We start from the raw sequence: 20,630 nt of genomic DNA on the forward strand, positions 1-20,630 counted from the left end.
TTTCCCCCAGATATCTTCAGCCCACAAATCCCATTTCAAATGATAAAATGACTCAGCTGCACTATCTATACACTCAGCAATTTATTTTTAAACAAAATTAAGCGCTAATAAAAACGGAGATACATTTTTCAAAGGAAGCTTGTCTGCTGCACTGTCTTTTCAGTTGAAAGAAAGAAACAGATTTCAACTTTCTTTTAAATATAAAAAAATATTACAGGCTATCATGACCAGCAAATTAAGGGAGGTAATTGTCCCCCTGCTCTACTCTGGTATGACCCTGCCTGGAGTCCTGCATCCAGTCCTGGAGTCCTCAGCACAGAAAAGACGTGAACCAGTTGGAGTGAGTTCAGAGGAGGGCAGCAAAAAACAGTGAAGGGGCCCCTCTCCTATGAGGAAAGGCTGAGAGTGTTGAGTTTACTCGGCCTGGAGAAAGGAAGGCTCCAGGGCAGCCTTCCAGTACTGAAAGGGGGCTTACAAGAAAGATGGGCCTACTTTTTAGTACAGCCTGTAGGGATTGGACAAAGGGGAATGGTTTTAAACCAGGAGGATAGATTCAGACTCGATACAAGGAAGAAATATTTTACAGTGAGGGTGGTGAAACACTGGGACAGTTGCACAGAGAAGCAGTAGATACCCCCTCCTGGAAACATTCACAGTCAGGCTGGATGGGAGTCTGGGCAATTTGGTCTAGTGGAAGATGTCAGTGCTCTTTGCAGAGGGCTTGGACTAGATGACCTTTAAAGGTCCCTTCCAGCCCAAACCATTCTATGATTCTAATATGCATTAGTGAGTCTTAATGTATTGTGGTGTATAAGTTAAACCCTTTCAGTAGGAATTCCAATCTGCAAAATCTTTAACATGTCTCATCCTTATTGCAGTTTTCAATTACAAAGTTTTTTATATACTGAAGAGAGATCCTGAAACATGTATCTTGCCTCTAGAAGGATATTTGAGTTGGAGTTAGCTGGCAAAACAAACCAGACTGAGGTTGATCCTCTGTAGGTCTTCTGATCAGTTCCTGTTTCAGTGAACACAGGCTAAGAGTTTTGGTTAGGGCATCAATTTTTTTTCTAGATCAGGTAAGCTTCATTTAATGCCTCTGTTGCTTGTCCTGTCTTCTCTTAGTAATTCAGGGACTCTGGGTTTTTGTTTTTTGTTTTTTTTTTAAGATTACAAAGTTGTTTCTCTCTGTTCCTCCATGAGATCTGAGTCTTCTATATGTTCAGACTTCTTGGGCTTGATCATGACTGACTACTTTTTTAGAGATTAATTTTTGGGAAATTCACTGAGGAGTGTAACAAAGCTTCAGTCAGTTTCTATGAAGTCACAGAAACTGCTCTGTGGGAAGCTCTGAGTATATATTCTTATAGTCCTCTGTGATGTATATATATATGTGGACAGTCACTCAAAAAAGGAAAGGATGATCTATCCCCCTGTACTACTTTCTGAAGCATGAGGGGAAAATACTTTCACCTGAAAGAGACTGCACATATGCATAACTCATAAGTTCACAGTGTATGTGTACAGTGGAAGTGCATAGTGCATCTGTAAAAGTGTAAGTCATTGCACCACACCTAAATTGACAGTATTAATATGAAGATTAATTAGTCAGTGCCATCTTCCACTTCTGCTTTGCAAGTGCAATTTGACAATGCAAGAAGAAGCAAAAGTTACCAGAAATTACCTTGTTGGCCATACCTGAAGCTGCGGGTAGCAAAGAGCAGATGCTCCTCCTCTTGTGAACTGAAGTTCTGAGCCTGCCTCCACCTGTGCCGAACATCTCATTATTCAAAACAATGTATATGTTTACCTCAGAAATCAATGTAACTTGAAGTGCATTCAGCTATATTTGATTGTATTCAACGGCACAGCAATTGCAGAGTCCTCACAAAAGCTCAGGAGATCAAAAAGAAATTTATTCATTTAAAGGGACATGTGCAGCTTTCTACTTAATGAATACCATTATTTAGACACTGTCATGCAAGGGTTTTTTGGAGGTTTGGTGAATTGATATTCAGCTACTCTACCATCCCTTTGAGATACTGACTGCCAGCACAGAGAGAGTGCTGAGGAAATCCTGGCATTAATTTTTTGAGTAAGGATGCATTTGCATTCCTAATTAGATACATTCCAGACAATGCCAGTTTCATTTCAGTCTGCCTGGAAGAAGTTTTAGCAAATCTGATGGTTATTCAGATGTATGCTGTTACCACAGCCACCAAGGTGAGGAAATAAATGCGTTCCATGGCCAGCTTATAGGGGCTTATAGATACAGTGCCAAAGAACAATGGATTGCCAATTACAGGGCGCTGCAAGACTGAATGAGGGAAAGAAATTGTTAATCAAAATATAATTGAGAATTATAAATGAATGAGGATAGTGATCTACAGGAGGCATTTTTTCAAAATTGAAATAAAAGCAGAAACTCTCCAGATCAGTTCCTCAGGAACGATTTCAAGCATCTAATTACATAGAGAGAATGTTTTTAAAACTGGAGTTCCTAAACGTAAAATGCTGCCAAATGGTATGGTTAATGCTGATAATCACATTTGCTATTCAGTGTCCAAACTTAACTGTAGATGCATAAAACGTTCATTCCAGCCCTGCAGGTATAATGTGGATAACACTTGAGAGCAACTAGATAGTAGAAGGTGTGCTGCACTGATGAGCTGAAATAGAAATGCCTTTGGAGCTGCAGGATGCTTCCCTTAAGATGCTTTAATTGTTTCACTCACAAAGATTAATTCACCCAGTGGTAGCTGTTGATTTGAAATCATGAGATACTTGATCCAAGGCATACAGCTACATGTCCTTCTCAGTGTCTATGTTCCTCAGTCCTTATTTTACTCTTGAAGCATCTGATTTTTGTGTAAGTGTAGGGGCTTTGGGAGCTTGATCTTGCACAGGAACATTTGAGCATTATCTGGATAGTGTTTTAACCACAATACTGCTGTTACAGAAATTAATTAGGGTAAATAGTAGAATTAAAGACAAGAATTCTGCCATGTGAAATATATAGAAAAGTCAAAGGAAGCAGGTTGACAGTCTTTAAGACTGTATTAAATGTTGCAGAGTATTAAGACTGATGCCAGAACTTAAAGCTGCTATATGAAAGCATAGTTGCTTGAAGAAAATGAGACAGTGGATTGAAGTAACAGCTAATAGTATTCCATTAGAATATTAAAAACAGTGGAAAGTTGTAATAACTTCAAGTGAATAATAACTACTCATAGCTAAAGCAGTAATAAAGTTATCTTAACAGAAATACATCAAGAACAGCGGAAGAGAATTCACCAAGTTGAAGTTTCATGGAATTACTTGTTTTTATTGGAAGATAAACAGACCTGGGAAGTCATCTCATATTGTAGAAATACTTATTTATATTTACATCTGGATTAGCAACATAAACTGTATTATTATTGTGAGGCTGCATTGTAGATGTCTCATCAAAATGCTCTATACTGCAATAGTTTTGGGACACTGTCTGCATGTGTTTCAGTTTAACATGCTGACATTTTTTTAAATGATAATCTCCATACAGTAACCAGGTCTGTTGTGTTTCCAAACAAATAAAGCTGATTTCTGTTTTCTGGCAAGCAGCTACACATATAAGTTTGCTTGCACTTCATATTTATGTACCATGTAACAAACTCTCAAGGGTCTGATTTTCTGCCAGTTTCATTAGTTTAAGGCCTTTAACACCTTAAACAAAACAGCTGACCATTCTGGTTCTCCGTGTAATAGTGTTGCTGGTTTTGTTGCTTTATAGAGCAAAGAGCTGCTCAGCAGTGTATCAGTTAAAAAAAAAAAACACCTTCTCCTTTTCCTTGAAAGTTGCATCCTCTTTTCTTGAACACGTGGGTGGGTTACCCTAGGAAATATCTTTAGAGTTTGGAGTTACCCACAGTTTCCATAACAAGTATCTGTTCTTAAGAGTTGAGGCCTTTCCACAAAAAAAAATTAAAACTCTTTTAGTAGAAAACCAGATTAATTTAGTGGTTTTAAAAACAGGTAGTGTGTTCGCACCTCACATAGGGTGAGGGAGACAGAAGAAGCTTTTGTGCTTCTACATTCCTGCGCTTTCAGGATAAAAGGTTTTAACTTTTCAGTTCATTGTACGTTCTTCTCAGTATTAACCCTGCTCCTATGCTTCAGCCATTCGCTCAGATTTTACAGGAAGATTTCTGATCTTAGATTCTGTGTTCTTTTCACTGTCGTGGTTTAAACCCAGTCAGGTAATTCGTTCGCTCACTTCCCCCCCTTTCTTGCCCTCCCCCTGCTCCCGGAGGGACGGAGAGGAGAATCAAAAAGAATGCAACTCCCACGGGTTGAGATAAGAACAGTTTAGTAACTAAGGTATAACACAAATCACTACTGCTACCACCAATGATAATAATGATAAAGGAAATAACAAGGGAACAGAATACAACACCTCACCACCCGCTGACCGATAACTCGCCCCCCAAGCCCGACCAAGCTCCGACCGATACCTCCTCCAACCCTGCAGTCTCCCAGCCCTTCCGGCTAACTCCCAGTTACATCCTGGGCATGACGTGCTGTGGTATGGAATACCTCTTTGGTCAGTTTGGGTCAGGTGTCCTGTCTCTGCTTCCTCCCAGCTTCCCCTCCTCCCTGGCAGAGCATGAGGCTCACAAAGTCCTTGGCCAAACCAAAACATCTCTATCAGCTCTGTTCCCGAGCCGAAAGTCAAAACACTGCACTGCACCAGCTACCAAGGAGGAGAAAAATGACTGCTACTGCTGAACCCAGGACATTATCCACCCCTTATTCCATACCATTCACGTCATGCTCAGATCCCACATTTTCAATATACCATCACTCTTATCTCGGTGCACTCTTATCTTAGTGCATGGACCAGTCCCTATAAAGCTGCTGCGTCCATCTGGTCCATGTCAGGCTCCATCTCTTGTAACAGTCTTCCAGAGCAGGAGAGACTGTGTGCAGTGTTCACACTCGTGAATAACCTGGGCAATAGTGTCCATTGTTAAGTCCACCCCTCGATCATGAGTCCATCTCTGTGTTGCATCTCTGCTCTGATGGCCTGAAGTGCCATGGGCCCACCAGGCTTAAAATAATTCACTGTCCCCTTAAGCAGTTTCTGCAGCTTGTTGCTGGGGACTCCATACAGCTGCCTTCCATCTCCGACGCTTCCAAAGCACTGGAGGGGCCCAGTGGACTAGATACTTGCCCATACTGTCCCACACACCCTGCCACTCATGACTCTCCAGCCTTGGGGAAAATCTCTTGGTCCCCCTATATTGTTGTCTAACCCCAGACAAGACCCAAACCTGACTCTGCTTAACTTTTGAGATCAGACAAAATGGTTGTGGGTAGAACACAGCCTGTGTGTGTGCCAACATGCTGATCCCCATCACAATCAGCAGGCAGGTCCCAAGGATACCCAAAGGCCATTCAGAGCCTTCAGAACTCTCAAACGATGCTGCTGTGCTTGCCGGCTCTCCCACCACCAGCTTCTCTTTTCCCGAGTCCAGCTCTTCCTCCTCTGCCTTGCTGGGAAGTGCTGCGTGGTCTCCTGCATCCTCCTGGGGCTCGGCAGGCGGCTTCCGGGGAATGCTCTCGGCCGTCGCAGGGCTGGGCTCCTCTGCGGGGCTGGGCTCCTCCGCGGGGCTCGGCTCTTCCGCGGGGCTCGGCTCCTCCGCCCCCTTCTCCCGCTGCTCGGCAGCCGCTTCCTTCTGCTCCTCGACCGCCCCGGCCTCCTCCACCGGCAGCCGTCCCCGCGCGGCCTCCGGCCCCGCTCCCGCCGCCGCTTGGTCCCCGGGGCCGCTCTCCCGGGCCGCTTCAGCAGCCGCCGGCTCCCGGGACCGCTCCCCCTCAGTTCCCCGCAGCCTCACGAAGATGGAGAGTAGGGCGAGGGCCAGGACGGTGAAGAGCAGCCGGACGGCCAGGTACAAGTCCACGGCCACGTCCGTCCCGCCCTGCTGCTGGAGCCCACCCGTATTACAAGCCATTGCCATAAAGCACAGTGAGACAAGAACCTTAGCCCAGGCCCCACACTTGATAAACACTATCACAGCAAATACCGGCTCTACTAAGTTACAACGGTCTGAAGCTGTGAGATCAAGAAGAACAACTCTGATACCCAATAAATCAGCATTGTGACGAATGACTATTAATCCAGTCAAATCTGTCGTTATCTCAACCCTTCGTGCCCCACATTGGGCGCCAAAAAGAACTGTCGTGGTTTAAACCCAGTCAGGTAATTCGTTTGCTCACTTCCCCCCCTTTCTTGCCCTCCCCCTGCTCCCGGAGGGACGGAGAGGAGAATCGAAAAGAATGCAACTCCCACGGGTTGAGATAAGAACAGTTTAGTAACTAAGGTATAACACAAATCACTACTGCTACCACCAATGATAATAATGATAAAGGAAATAACAAGGGAACAGAATACAACACCTCACCACCCGCTGACCGATAACTCGCCCCCCAAGCCCGACCAAGCTCTGACCGATACCTCCTCCAACCCTGCAGTCTCCCAGCCCTTCCGGCTAACTCCCAGTTACATCCTGGGCATGACGTGCTGTGGTATGGAATACCTCTTTGGTCAGTTTGGGTCAGGTGTCCTGTCTCTGCTTCCTCCCAGCTTCCCCTCCTCCCTGGCAGAGCATGAGGTTCACAAAGTCCTTGGCCAAACCAAAACATCTCTATCAGCTCTGTTCCCGAGCCGAAAGTCAAAACACTGCACTGCACCAGCTACCAAGGAGGAGAAACATGACTGCTACTGCTGAACCCAGGACATTCACATATAAAATGACTAGTGGGTAGGAAAAAAGTGCCCGCTCATCCCCATATGTGCAGTTCCAAAACTGTCTTTTTACATTCTTGCACTATATTATTTCTATACAGAGAAATCATCCTGTAGTATTAGGAGTGTCAAAAGCAGATACCCCCTTCTGAGCAAGAATATGTAGAATTTTCATACTGTTTTATGTATATGTTGGAGGATTAGACTTTAACTGCATGTATAAGCATATGAGAAAGCACTTGGTGTTGTCAGGCTACATCTTGCATGCAGGTCTGATGGTGAAGATTTTCCTCTCCCTCCAAATCAGCAGCTCACATGCACCATCCAGGTGACTCTAGATATGACTAAATGGAAGTAAGTGCTCAAAAGGAGTTCCAGGAATTCACCACTTGGATAATATCTGTATAATAACTGTAGTTACTGTATGTTAACATTTTTTTACTTTTTTCCAGTATTTTAAATTGTTTTAATATACTCAGTAGTTTGTCCAAAATCTGATGGTTGATGAAGCCTTCTTTCTAAACCCAAAAAACTGCAGTATCTTTTGAATCAAACCTTACTTTCTACTGTCACATCTTTTACTTGTCTCACATACCCATCAATGAGGAGAGAGAAGAGAAACGTACATAGGAGATAACAGAAGGATGGGACCTGAGGAGATCATCTGGTCCAGCTTCCTGTTAGAAGCAGAATGCTATCCTGAGCTCTGTCGAGCCAAGTCTGACTTCACTGTCTGGGGTGTTTTTTTTATATGTGTTAGTGTAAAGACAGTAATGTAGATTGATGGGACAATTAAAACAATAATGTGTGTTAAATCTTACTTATAAAAGCAAGCCGCTTGCTACACTGCATGCCACTACTAGGCTATAATACTTCTACGCTTGCTGTGTTTATGCTTGCTTGTTCACATTCAGCACATGACTGTATGAACCATCTTCCCTTTTTTTTACTCTTTTTCAGGTTAAAAATGCAATTTTCTTAAATCTGCCTTAGATTTTCAGTTTGTGTCAGCTAATGGCAAAGATGTGCTGTTTTCTAAAAATGAAAGAAGAAAAAGGAGGCTCTCTATATAGGCAAAAAATAGTGAATGATTTCAGAAATGCTCATACAGGGACCAGTGATGAAAGTGTCAGCTGCATGCTGTATCCATTACAGTGTAGATGTGTAATTATCCATCCTGGCAAATCTGCATTGTCTCATGCCCAAGGTATACAGCCTAAGGCTGCATCCATGCAAGGCTGTGAATTAAGAGCTTCTCAGCAGCAAATCGCTGCATGGCTTATCATCAGAGTCTGTTGGTGCTGGGGCTGCTGATTCAGACAGAAGCCAGTATGCTTTTTACAGACATGGACAGCATGAACAGTTTTGACTTACTACTTGAAATTTCAATTCTTCCCAGTTTAGGGGTTAAATCATATGACAACTGTCACATATGCTTATGTTTTTAATTGTTCACAAAATTATCCCCCTCTCTCAGGAAAACAGAATGATTCAGTAGCTCTACTTTTGTTGCTTATTGGAAACTTAAGCACAAGGCAGTATTTTTTCTGGACCATTAAAATCTTTGCTGAGGGCTTTTTTTCTTACAGCGAGGAAAAGTGATCTGTATTCCTTCCATGCCATTTGGTGCTTACTGTCCAATATAAGTTATATTCCCAGAGAAATGGAATGAATATTATTCTGTTAAAAGGGAAGGAGTGAATTTTTGGAGTAAAACAGGGAGGTGCAGCAAAAGTATTACAAATCACAGATACTATATTAAAATATGCATCCTGCCACATGGTTCAGTGGAGTGTGAGAAATGCAAGCCTGGAAATGGAGACTGCAGTCTCTCAGTAGTGTTAGTAGCTCAGGCTATAGTTCTGATTCTGAAATAAGCCCTGTTGATGCTAGTGCCAGTTCTGGCTCATAGGTCTTCATTGCTCAGTGTAAATCTGGCCATAGATTCCTTTTACTAATCACAGTCATCTGTACAGTCCATGTCCTAGTTGAAACTTCTCAATTGCCATTATTTTCACTGTGGAATCACTTTACTGGTAGAATGGACTGTCTTTAGCATGAAGCCGAAAAGCAGTGAGGTACATTAAAAACGTATTCAATATATAATGGGACCTCAGAAACGTAATAATGATTATTTTTTGCTAGACTGTGATTTCAGTTTTCCTGGCACAAGAATGGAGTAGCAGTGCTATGGCCTGTGTCATTCTGTGCCTTGATATTTGTGTAACAGTGTAAGATCTGGTCCCGTTGTCATGCATTTCCCTGCTGATGCAGCGGTGTGGCAGTGAAAAAGGTTTGGGGTGAATTACTGATTGGTTTAACCCTGAATAGTTTCTTTTGGTTTACATTCTTTTAATTCATTAGTATTCCATAGGTATATTTGAGTCAGGTTTGCTGTTAATGATACCCTCCTGCCTTTTTATTATTATTATTTTTTCAACCATTGCTTGCAAACTTGAATCACACCAGTTTATTTTCTTTGAAGTGTGCTCATGGAGTCGGAATGCAGAGTTAGTGAAGGTAGGTGAGCATACTAAGTAAGAAGCCATAGTAAGAACAGGGAAACTGACTTAGAACAGGAAACTTGAAAGAAAATTCGTTGGAGAATTAAAAAAAAAAAAACAACTTCCACTGAGCTACTGAGCTTGCCAAATGGAAGACAGTACTTTCAACTACTGCTTACCTGAAAAGATTATGTAGAGGCTGACAAATCAGATACTACCTAATTACCTGAGAATCTCTGAGACTTACTGCCTATTCTTAAAAAGACAGAAAGGAGACCCTTCATTATATTACCAACAAAGTCAGTGTATATTGATAATGAAGTGTTTTGCAGCAAGAGGGTACTGTGCATCATCTAGTGTATGGATTGTATTGAAATTGCAGGTTTAGACCACCGTTCCTTCAGTATAACTAAGCTATTAGCTTTTGAGGCCCCTTTTTTTTGAGCCCACTATACCAAGTACTTTAGGAAATTAGCACAGTAACATTAATATAAATTACTTTGTTTCTCTAAGTGTCCTTATTATCCTAGTCTCCTGAAGCAGTCTGCTTAAAATGATTGTAGAAAATGTAAGAAAAAGCAATTATTCAGCAAGTTCTTCCTGAAAATAGAAGCCTTCCTTTTTCCTAGACACGGTCCAGCATGAAATAGTGCATGAGAAATTTTTGTGCCAATTTGATTATCCTTTGAAATATCATGGAATATGTTAAATTCACCAAAAAAAAAAAAAGTAGCGACTTCCATGTTATGGTACAGCAAGGCATATATGTATGAAGTACTGAAGATAAACAGCTGCCAGTAGCTATTGAGAGTGAGGCAGTGACAGCTTGAGCATGCACACAGGTACAGTAACGTGTCCTTGAGAATGGCTTTGTCAACAGATGACTGCCTTTGTTAGCCCCCTTGCACCCAGAGCAGCAGCAATGGCTTCTTCCCTTATTACAGTGTAATTGGGTTTCCTCCACTGGGACCATGGCCAGTGCAGGAATGGGAATATCATCATTCTTTCAGGTGATGTATTTCTGCTGAAATACACTGGCTGACTGTGTGTAGTCTTTCAGTGAAGGGCCATATGCTTGACTGCAGTGATTGGTGTCAGAGGCAGCTGGATAACTGACATCCATTGTTCTTCTGCCTATATTTATTGTATTAACTGTACCACTGCCTGCCCTTTACCTTCTTCATAATCAGTGTGTAATTGAGGAAATTGGATAAGTAGATGACAGACAACTCCACATTCTTTGTTGCTGATGTGCTATCAGAATGGGAATCAGACCCTTTTGCCTTAGTGAGAAACGAGTCTGGCATCCCATCTGCATGACACATGCTGTGCTGTGTCTGTGAGTTTTGTGGACCACATAGGGTGGTTCTATTAAATACACTCTAAAAATGTTTGTGTTTTGTGAAAGATGGATTCCAAATATGTAGAAAACCACAAGTATGCAGCTTAATTAATATTCAGCAAATAAACCGCAAAGGTGAATATTTGTGTGCTGTTTCAGCGAGGAAGAGCTAACCACAACCAGCAGAGGTAAACCCTATGTAGCACACAGTTACGTACTTGAAGTGATGTGAGATCTCACCAGTGCCCTGAAGGATCTATTTATGTATGAAGCTCAGTCTCAGTGGTTGGTGGCCAACAAATAAAATAAGCTTGTCACCTTGGTAAGTGAAGCCAGAAGTAGAAACATACCCAGATTTTAAGCAGAGCAGCACCAGCACAAAGTTTGGCTTCATTTGCCAGTGTTGGGGTTTGCTTGCTTCTGAAATGGAGCCCCGATCACAGCAGAGATGAAACCTAAAATTGTGTTTGCCTAAACTTAGGCTTCCCTTTTCATTTTGCTGTTCTATTTGATTAATGCAGCCTTAAGCCTTGCACCTTAAGGTTTCACTGTCACAGGCTTGCTGCTTGATTTTTCTCTTGTTTACAGGAAACTCACAGATCAGAAAGCAGATGACTCACCCTCATTGCGTTTTAAATGCAGAAAGGATCTGCATGAAGCAAGTTATTTTCCTGGATGAAAAGATCATCCTATCTAATAATTTTGCTGCTGTATATTTGGTTTTGTTTGGGTGTGGGGTTTTTTGGTATATGAAATTGCACCATGCATTTGTAGAACACACTACCTTTATAATTTATAGGACTGTTTTCTCCCAGTAAAATTATCACATTTCTTCGCTGGTAGAGTCAAATGCAGATGAAATTTTAGGCTGTGTTTAGTTCATTGGTAAAAAAAAAACCCTAATTTTCTCCTGATACTTCCTAATTCAGAAAACTCAGTAGCAACTATTACCTGCACCATGGATATTTAGAGATGGAATGATTTGCTTTTACATAGTCTGTAGGATTGCCAGATAGCTTACAGGTTTGGCAGGCAGCTTGTACTAGGCATAATTGGTTTTTAGGCTGTGATACATCTCTGCTCCTTTTTCATTTATTTTTTTTTTCTTGGATATGTTGATGGGCCCAGAGATTTATCTGATGCCTGGGAAAAAAAAAAAAAAAAAAAAAAAGAAATCTGAGAGCATTATTAATTGCCAGAAAATACCACCCTTCAAAAAGAGAAAGTAAAAGAACAGTTGAAATTCATGTTAGGGACCATTCAATAACCAACATGAATAGCTTACCATGAGGACATAGATTAGTATTTGAAGAAACATCGTGCTGCATCACAGGTGTAGCTATGCATTGTCTTGCTTCGCACAGTAATGTTTCTTTGTATCCTCTTGTTTTTCTTCCTCTCCTTTCCTATTTTCCTTTTCCATTTTCCTTTTCCATTTTCTCTCTCGTTACCTTACAGTTTCTTTCATGAAGGTGGTGAGACAGTGGAACAAGTTACCCAGAGAAGTTGTGGAGGCCCCATTCCTGGCAGTGTTTAAGGCCAGGTTGGACAGGGCTTTGAGGAACCTGGTCTAGTGGAAGGTGTCTCTGCTCATGGCAGGGAAACGGATAATCTTTAAGGTCCTTTCTGATCAAAATCATTCTGTGGTTCTATGTTGTTTGTTTGCGGATTCACTCTCCTGCCTGGGACTGAGGTAGTATAAGAATTACCTTTTGTAAAGCATGAAAACTGGAATTCCCTCTGGGTGCCAGTCTCTTTGGAAAAGGGTATCTAGTGCATGAATTCTGATTTTTATCTTGGCTAAAATAGATAGTATAATCAAATATGAAATTTAAAGATGCTGAACTATAGAAATTGTATAATACAGTAATCCAATTCAAAAAGTCTTGTTAGAAGTGTGGACATACACATAAAAATTCTATCAGTATTATTAAATGTTTAACATGCTTTTTTTAAAAGTAAGCTTGCTTACTCAGTCCCTTGAGCTGGAGAACCACGAGCGTGGAAACAGTGACTTTCCATTTGTGAACACTGAAATTATGAGGGACCAACTGTATCAGCTGAATGTTCACAAGTCCATGGGGCCTAATGGGATTCATCCCAGAGTACTGAAGGATCTAACGTGTTATGGCAGGATCTCTCTTGATCATCTACCAAAGGTCTTGGGAGTCTGGGGAGGTCCTTGCTGACTAGAAGCTGGCCAGTCTTGTTCCTATCTACAGAAAGGGTGTGAGGGAAGACACAGGGAACTACAGACCTGTTAGTCTGACTCCAGTTAATGGAAAAATTGTGGAGAAGATTGGACTGCATATTGTTGAAAGGCATTTAAAGAATAATGCAGTCATCAGGCACAGTCATCATGGGTTCACAAAGGGAAAGTTCTGTTCTTCGATAAGGTCACCCACCTGGTAGATGAAGAGAGAGTGGTGGATGTAGTTTATCTGGATTTTAGTAAGGTATTTGATACTATCCCTCACAGCATTCTTCTGGACAAGTTGTCCAACTATGGGTTAAGCAGATTCACAGTGCACTGGGTGAAGAACTGGCTGAACAGCAAAGCTCAAAGGGTTGTAGTGAGTGGGGCTACATCTAGCTGGTCGTCACTTTCTCAGGACTGAATTCCAGAGCCAGTTGTGTTCACTGTGTTTATTAATGATACAGATGCAGAAATTGAATGCACCATTAGCAAGGTTGCTGATGATACCAAACTGGGAGGACCTGTTAACTGTCTTGAGGGACTGCAGGCCTTGCAGAGGGATCTAGATAGATTGGAGCTATGATTTGGCTATGATAAATGGGTTGAAATTTAACAAGTGGAAGTACTGGATTCTGCACCTAGGACAGAGTTAATACTGGGTACATGTGTAAACTGGGAATGGAGTGGCTGGAAAGCAGCCCTGTAGAATGGACTAGAAATAACAGAACTCTGCAGTGTCCCTGTCAACAGATCTTGTTTATAAATAACTTGACAGTAAAAAAAGACAGTGAGAACATGCAGCAATTCTGGATTTAAAAAATTACATTTGACACGACTGAAAAAAGGGTTGACCAGGGTTTTTTTCTGCCTCACTTTTGGTAAGGTTTTCTGATAGTCCTTCTCTTATCATGTCTCTCTTCATATATCAGGCTTTTGGGAAACTAAGAACATCAGGATTTGTCTCTAATTGGAAGTCTAGATGTCAAGCTAGTAGTAGATCATTCAGTAGCAGATCTGTCACCAGTTGTGTATGTGTCATGGTTTAAACCCAGTCAGGCAACTTGTTCACTCACTCCCAGTGAGTCAGTGAGTGGTGCCGGGCTGACAGCAATTGAGGCGCCCCCCCCCGCCCCGGGGCTTTCCCCTCCCGGACGAACTCCTATGGGTTGAGACAAGAACAGTCCAGCAACCAATGTACAACACAAGTCACCACCGCTACCACCAACTACAACAATGATAAGAGAAAATAGCAAGGGAAGAGAATACAATACCACCAGCCAAGAAACGAGTCCCCCCTGGAAGCCTGTGTCCTTCTGGGTAACTCCCAGTTACCCCTCACCCCGGGCATGACGTGCTGTGGTGTTTAGCCTCTTTGGCTAGCCTGGGTCAGGTGCCCCATCTCTGCTTCCTCACAGCTTCCCCTCCTCCGTGGCAAAGCATGAGCCTCACAAAGTCCTTGGTCAGGGTAAACATCACTTAGAAACAGCCAAAAACATCGGTATCACCAGCACTATTCCCAGGCTGGAAGTCAAAACACAGCACTGCACCAGCTACCACGAAGGAGAAACATGACTGCTACTGCTGAACCCACGACAGTATGGAATCTAGTTCTGTATATTTTTAGTTCTTTAAAATGTCAAGGTACTTAATAAATTCGAGTTTCCCTATTGCATCATCAGAACAAGTACTATTTTTTTAAATAGTTCATAACCCCAATAGTTTGGTGTGCCTGTGTGCAGTGTTTTTGTAATATGAGTACAGTTGCTTTTAATGTTTGGTTTTGGTTGTGTTTGTTCATTATACTTTTTTTTGCCTTTTTTATGAAGTTATTTATAATAAAATTCAGAACTTATGATGAAGAATATTTTTTAATTATATCGTGGTAAATGGGAAGGAGGAAATAAATGTGAAGATCTGGATCGTATAGACAATTCCTCTTGTCATAACTTAGACAATGTTTTTGATGGAGTTGCTGATGCATGGCTGAAGAAATTAGTACTCAAACAATATGTTTCCAAATCAGATTCTTTCAGAAGAACCTAAGAGAACATACCGTATGCACAGTAAAAGTTGGCCCAAATCACTCATGTTTTGGAACTTATGAGGAAAAAATAAAGTAAAATAAAGCAAGAGGGAGGAACAGAATTAAGAAAGCATATTTAAGAGAGAAGGCTAAAAATAGAATTTACATTTTTCCCAGCATATATAGTAACTGAAGGATAATAGTTTAAGGTTTGTGGAAGGCTTATATGCTGAATAAAATGGATATGTATTTACCTAATGTTGTTAGGATTAACTTTCCATTATGAGGCAATAGGTTTATGTCAGTAATTGATATCTTCTTCCTATACATCTGCAGGTGAAATAAGACTGCCCTAAGTAAACATCACAAACAGTAGAAAAGGATAGCAGATTATCATAATGTACATATGTATTTTCATGTAATAAACTGGTGTTGCTTAATTGGCGGTTGAGGTGGCAAAAAGGAACAGACAGTGACATACGAAATAGTGCCATGTAAACAAATAAATAGCACATTAGGGCCACTTAATTTTTTCTTTAATGCAGGAACTTGTGCTCCTTGATAGAATTGAAAAGTGACACATTCAAAACTGGTGGAGAGGTGCTCTTTCCCTCCCAGAGTACACAGCTGACTCGGAGCACTGTTTGGTGTCAGTGTAGCAATAAAAATCAGCAGGATTCTGAAGCCTCCTACTCCAACTGACAAAAAAATGTTAGGTTCTACTAGATCACCTGTATTTAATGTGGAGATGTGAGGGTAGGTGTATGAGTATTTCTGGGTAGTGAAAAGCAGTAGTAGGAAAGTAGAAAGTAGGAAAGTAGAAAGTAGAAAAATGCTTTGATTCTAAAAACTGAGGCATGCATTCTCATCATGCAAAGATTTCTTGTAAGACACCTTTGCTAGCAGCAGTAACACAGTATTAAATACCAAAGAGCTTCCCTAATGTCATGGTTTAAGCCCAGCCAGTAACTCAGAACCATGCAGCCGCTCGCTCACTCCTCTGTTTCTTCCCTCCTGCTCTTGGCAGGATGGGGAGGAGAATCTAAGGAATGTAAATCCCACAGGTTGAGATAAGCACAGTCCAGTAACTAAGGTATAACACAAACCCACTACTGCTACCACCAATAATAATAATGGTAAGGGAAATAACAAGGGGAGAGAATATAAAACTTGGAAGGAAAAAAAAAAGCCCAGGTGATGCACAATACGATTGCTCAGTACCCGCTGACTGATACCCCACCTGACCCAAGTGGCAGTCTGTGCCTTCCGAGTGACTCCCCCCAGTTTATATACTGGGCATGACATGCTGTGGTATGGAATACGCCTTTGGCTAGTTTGGGTCAGGTGTCGTCTCTGCTTCCTCCTGGCTTCTTGTGCCCCTCCTCACTGGCAGAATATGAGAGTGTTTTAAATGTCCTTGATCTGGGTAAGCATAACTTAGCAACAACTAAAACCAACAGTGTGTTACCAGCAATGTTCTCAGACTAAAGCCAAAACGCAGCACTGCACCAGTTACTAAGAAGGAGAAAAATAACAGAACTGAGGACACTTAAGTACCAACTTAAAAAAGCCAGTGCTTTAATTAAAGCATGACTATTCTGAACTAGTCAAAGCTGTCTGACTAGTTGATTTTAATTAGCATTCAGTAACCAGTGCACTGCTAGAACAGGACTGACTTTTGTTTTTCAGACATTATTTTAGACCAAATTATAATACATGTTTGGCGTTAATACGGAAGTTACTAATCACAAAAGAGAATAATCCATTTCTGTATTCTTTTTCCCAGACACCCGAGGAGCTAGAAGATGTATCTGACCTTGAAGAAGACCATGATGCACGTAGTCGTACAAGTATCCAGACTGAAGGGAAAACTGACAGGGTATGTATTATACCAGTTGATTTAAAAAATAATTTGATGACAGGAAAAATGCTAATGGTGATACTGCTCCTACAAAGCCACTTAAAGGCATGCAGCAAGTCATTAAGATCTTTTTCAACTCTTAATAGATTTGTGAAAATGTGGTGAGGGCATAAAAGTGATGTGTATGATCTGAAAGAGTGAAAGACAGTGTAATTAAGTGGTAAATACTGGGTGAACATGTAAATTAGAAAAATTCTTAATGAATAAAATTCTACCATGTTACAGTTTCATAAATGTATCTTGGTGTAATAGAAACTAGGTTTCTATTGGTCTTATGCCATTGAAGCCTGCAATGCAAATTAACAAAAAATAACCTCTATGTACAAGAAAATTCACATGCACAAAAGAGAAAGGGATATATATCTGGAAACTTAGCCATTGCAGTGCATGAGTTACAGACATTTCCTGCTGTGTTCAAGTGTAAACCTATTCTGTAATTTATTTCTTAACTGGGGAATTAATAAAGAAATGTGAAGAAATTCATGCAGTATTGACAATTTCAGTGTTTCTGGAAGTGCTTAATCAGATTTTCCTGTTGTATCCTCATTTAATCTAAGGTCTTCACTACATTACAGTTTATTGTTTTAAAGGCCTATTGTTTTTAAGAGCCTGAAAGCATTTCTGAGATAGCAAAAGGTTTCTTAGTACAAAATAGGTGCATTTAGCAAACAATATTCTTTATGTTTCAGTTTTAAATCATGTTTCAGCAAAACTGTATGTTCACAACTTTCTGAAGTGAAAAGATCCACGGGACCAGAAATGTCTGCTTCATTATTTGTTTACTTAATACCTGGAACAATAACATTTCTCTCACGTTGGATTAATTGTAGTATTATTCCCATTATGGAAATTACAAATTATAGAACTAGCTGGGAAAAAGCAAAACTTCTCAGTATAAAAAAAGTTATGTGAAGAAAATGGCATTTTAATTCACATCTGTTTTTCAGGACACATAGTTTTTAATTCAACAAAACCAAATATTTTCTTTATTAAGACCCAATAAACATAATTGGCAATTTAAATATACTAGTGGCCCTTTTCAATTTAAATTACTTTTCGGAAATGTTAGCACATTTTCTGCATGTTACAGGCTGAAATTTCTATTGTAGTTAAGAAGGCAAGGTTTTCCTTCAAAATGTTAACCACATACGATGCTTTCAACTTGTTTGGAACAGGTACAGATGCTTGTGCTTGCGTATTTTCGTAAATACCCCATAATGAAAGCACTTGAAGTTTTTCCTCTTACTGGGAGAACAGAAGTTGAAGTTTGTAGATGTTTACTGTTACAGTGTAGTAACAAAAGATCCACTAAAGCTTTAAAAGATCATGTTTACATATGTGGTCTTTCACTTCTCAGTTTAAACAGAGTACTACTTTGAAGGGAATGGGTTTTGGGAAAAAAAAAAAAACAACCGATAAGTAACACATACTTCCAGATGACTACATGAAACAGTAAGTAAATGCTGAAGACTGTTGTAGGTAGGGAGCTGGGTATTGAGAATCAGAGGCATAGTTTATTGCTGTGGAGAGGTACCTTTGGCATATGGTTTTCTGTGTCTTACACACATAATATGTAATTTGTACTGGCAGTGAATTTGGTGGGGAGGTGGAAGAGACCATTATTTATAGATAAACTATGGTTAATACATCTGAAAAAACACCAGCAACAATATTTTAACAGTATAGGATGTGCATTTTTATTTTTTTCTTCTATTTCTCCCCAAAATAATACAGTTACTGTAAATGTTCCTTTTGGGGGTATCTAGATAGCAGTCATTGCTTAATGCCTCATTCTATATATTTATTTGGGAACAATTTTCCTATATTTTAGACTATATCAGGGCCATAACTGGTGCATTACACCCAAAATTAATAGAAAATTATAGCTTGGACTAAAGTAGGTACATGTCCTTTCAGCCTAAATCAACATATTGACAAAACCTTCATGAACATTTTTCTTAAACAAGTGTTTGAACAAATATATTTTCTGCTTCAGCAAGCATGAGCAATGATTTAAGGCCTCTTTTTTTTGATTGCTTTTTGATAATGGTATTTGAAGATTTATACCTATGTCATGGTTTAATCCCAGAGAAGGTGCTCAGTATACAGTAGAGCCATCAAGACAAACAGGCCAAAAGATCTTGCTTCCTGTGGCAGAGTTATTATGAAGGGCCAGGACTGCAATACAGCCACATAATATCTTAGCCCCTGTCTACTTATTACTAATGGTTTCACAGACACCACAGCCCCTGTTACATGGAAGTAATTTATTCAGCTCAACCCAATGATAGCATATAGATCTTAAAATCCAGAAGTGCTCAAGATGGAACAGTTAGCTCAGGACACAGCATGTTTAAACTATATATTTAATAATGTCCAGAGATTTAGTTTTAAAAAAGAAAAATACCCAGACGTAAAAGTTTTGCAAATCAAATTGTTTTATGTTTCAGGCAAAGATGACTCAACTGCCAGAGGCTGAAAAGGAAAAGATAGCTGAGCAAGTGGCTGACTTCAAAAAAGTCAAGAGTAAGCTTGATGCAGAGATTGAAATATGGGATGATACCAGTAATGACATCATTGTTTTGGCCAAGAGGATGTGTGTGATTATGATGGAAATGACTGACTTCACAAGGTAATTATGCAAAAAAAGGTATTTCAGTATTTATAAATATTGGAGGCCATTTTCATATTGTTACAGCATGAAATACGGAGATTTTTAATGTCAGGCGTCTTTACAAAATTGAGTAGCTAAACCAATGTAGTTAGTGTTGGCACACTAGCTAGTAGTACTGAAATGCTGGAAGGGAGGTTTGAAGTTTTGAACTATATTTGTCATAGAATCATAGAATAGTAGGGTTGGAAAGGACCTTAAGGTCATCTAGTTCCAATCCCTTTCCAATGACAGGGACGCCTCACACTAGACCATGTCACCCAAGACTCTGTCCAGCCTTGCTTGAACACTGCCAGGATTGGAGCATTTACAATTTCTTTGGTCAACATGTTCCAGTGCCTCACCACTCTCAAAGTAAAGAACTTTTTCCTTATATCTAACCTAAACTTCCCCTGTTTCAGTTTGGACCCATTACCCCTTGTCCTGTCACTACAGTCACTAATGAAGAGTCCTTCCCCACCATCCTTCTAGGCCCCCTTCAGATACTGGAAGGCTGCTATGAGGTCTCCACGCAGCCTTCTCTTCTCCAGGCAGAACAACCCTAACTTTCTCAGCCTGTCTTAATATGGGAGGTGCTCGACCTCCCTTATCATCCTTGTGGTCCTCCTCTGGACTTGTTCCAATAGCTCCATGTATTTCTTACGTTGAGGATGCAAAACTGCACACAGTACTCCAAGTGAGGTCTCAGGAGAGCAGAGCAGAGGGGCAGGATCACCTTTGACCTGCTCCTCATGCTTCTTTTGATACAGCCCAGGATAAAGTTGGCCTTCTGGGCTGTGAGCGCACACTGCTTCCTCATGTTCATTTTCTCATCAACCAATACCCCCAAGTCCTTCTCCACAGGGCTGCTCTGAATCTCTGTCCAGCTTGTGCCTGGGATTGCCCTGACCCCCGTGTAGGACCTTGCACTTGGCTTAGTTAAACTTCATGAGGTTGGCATTGGCCCACCTCACAAGCATGTCAATTTCCCTCTGGATGGCATTCCTTCCCTCCAGCATATCAACCGAACCACACAGTTTGGAGTCATCAGCAAACTTGCTGAGGGCACACTCAATCCCACTGTCCGCATTGCTGACAAAGATGTTGAACAAGATCAGTCCCAACACCGATCCCTGAGGGACACCACTTTTTATTGGTCTTGAGTTGGACATTGAGCCATTGACCACAACTCTTTGTGTGTGGCCATCC

General features: G+C 40.8%; 1 protein-coding gene across 6 annotated transcripts in view; it reads left to right on the forward strand.

The window, feature by feature from the left end:
* Positions 1–20,630, forward strand: part of CTNNA3 (catenin alpha 3) — a 513,803-nt gene that overhangs the window by 437,374 nt on the left and 55,799 nt on the right. For all 6 annotated transcript variants that reach the window (XM_061448556.1, XM_061448569.1, XM_061448587.1 and 3 more), the window contains 2 exons: positions 16,637–16,729; positions 19,222–19,403. In XM_061448556.1, the coding sequence (XP_061304540.1) occupies positions 16,637–16,729; positions 19,222–19,403 (275 nt within the window). The remainder of the gene's footprint in view (positions 1–16,636; positions 16,730–19,221; positions 19,404–20,630) is intronic.

This window comes from Pezoporus flaviventris, unplaced genomic scaffold, assembly GCF_033815535.1.
Source record: "Pezoporus flaviventris isolate CSIRO_AGI_PZ_B2104156 unplaced genomic scaffold, CSIRO_AGI_Pfla_v1 ptg000001l, whole genome shotgun sequence".
Taxonomy (NCBI): Eukaryota; Metazoa; Chordata; class Aves; order Psittaciformes; family Psittacidae; genus Pezoporus; species Pezoporus flaviventris.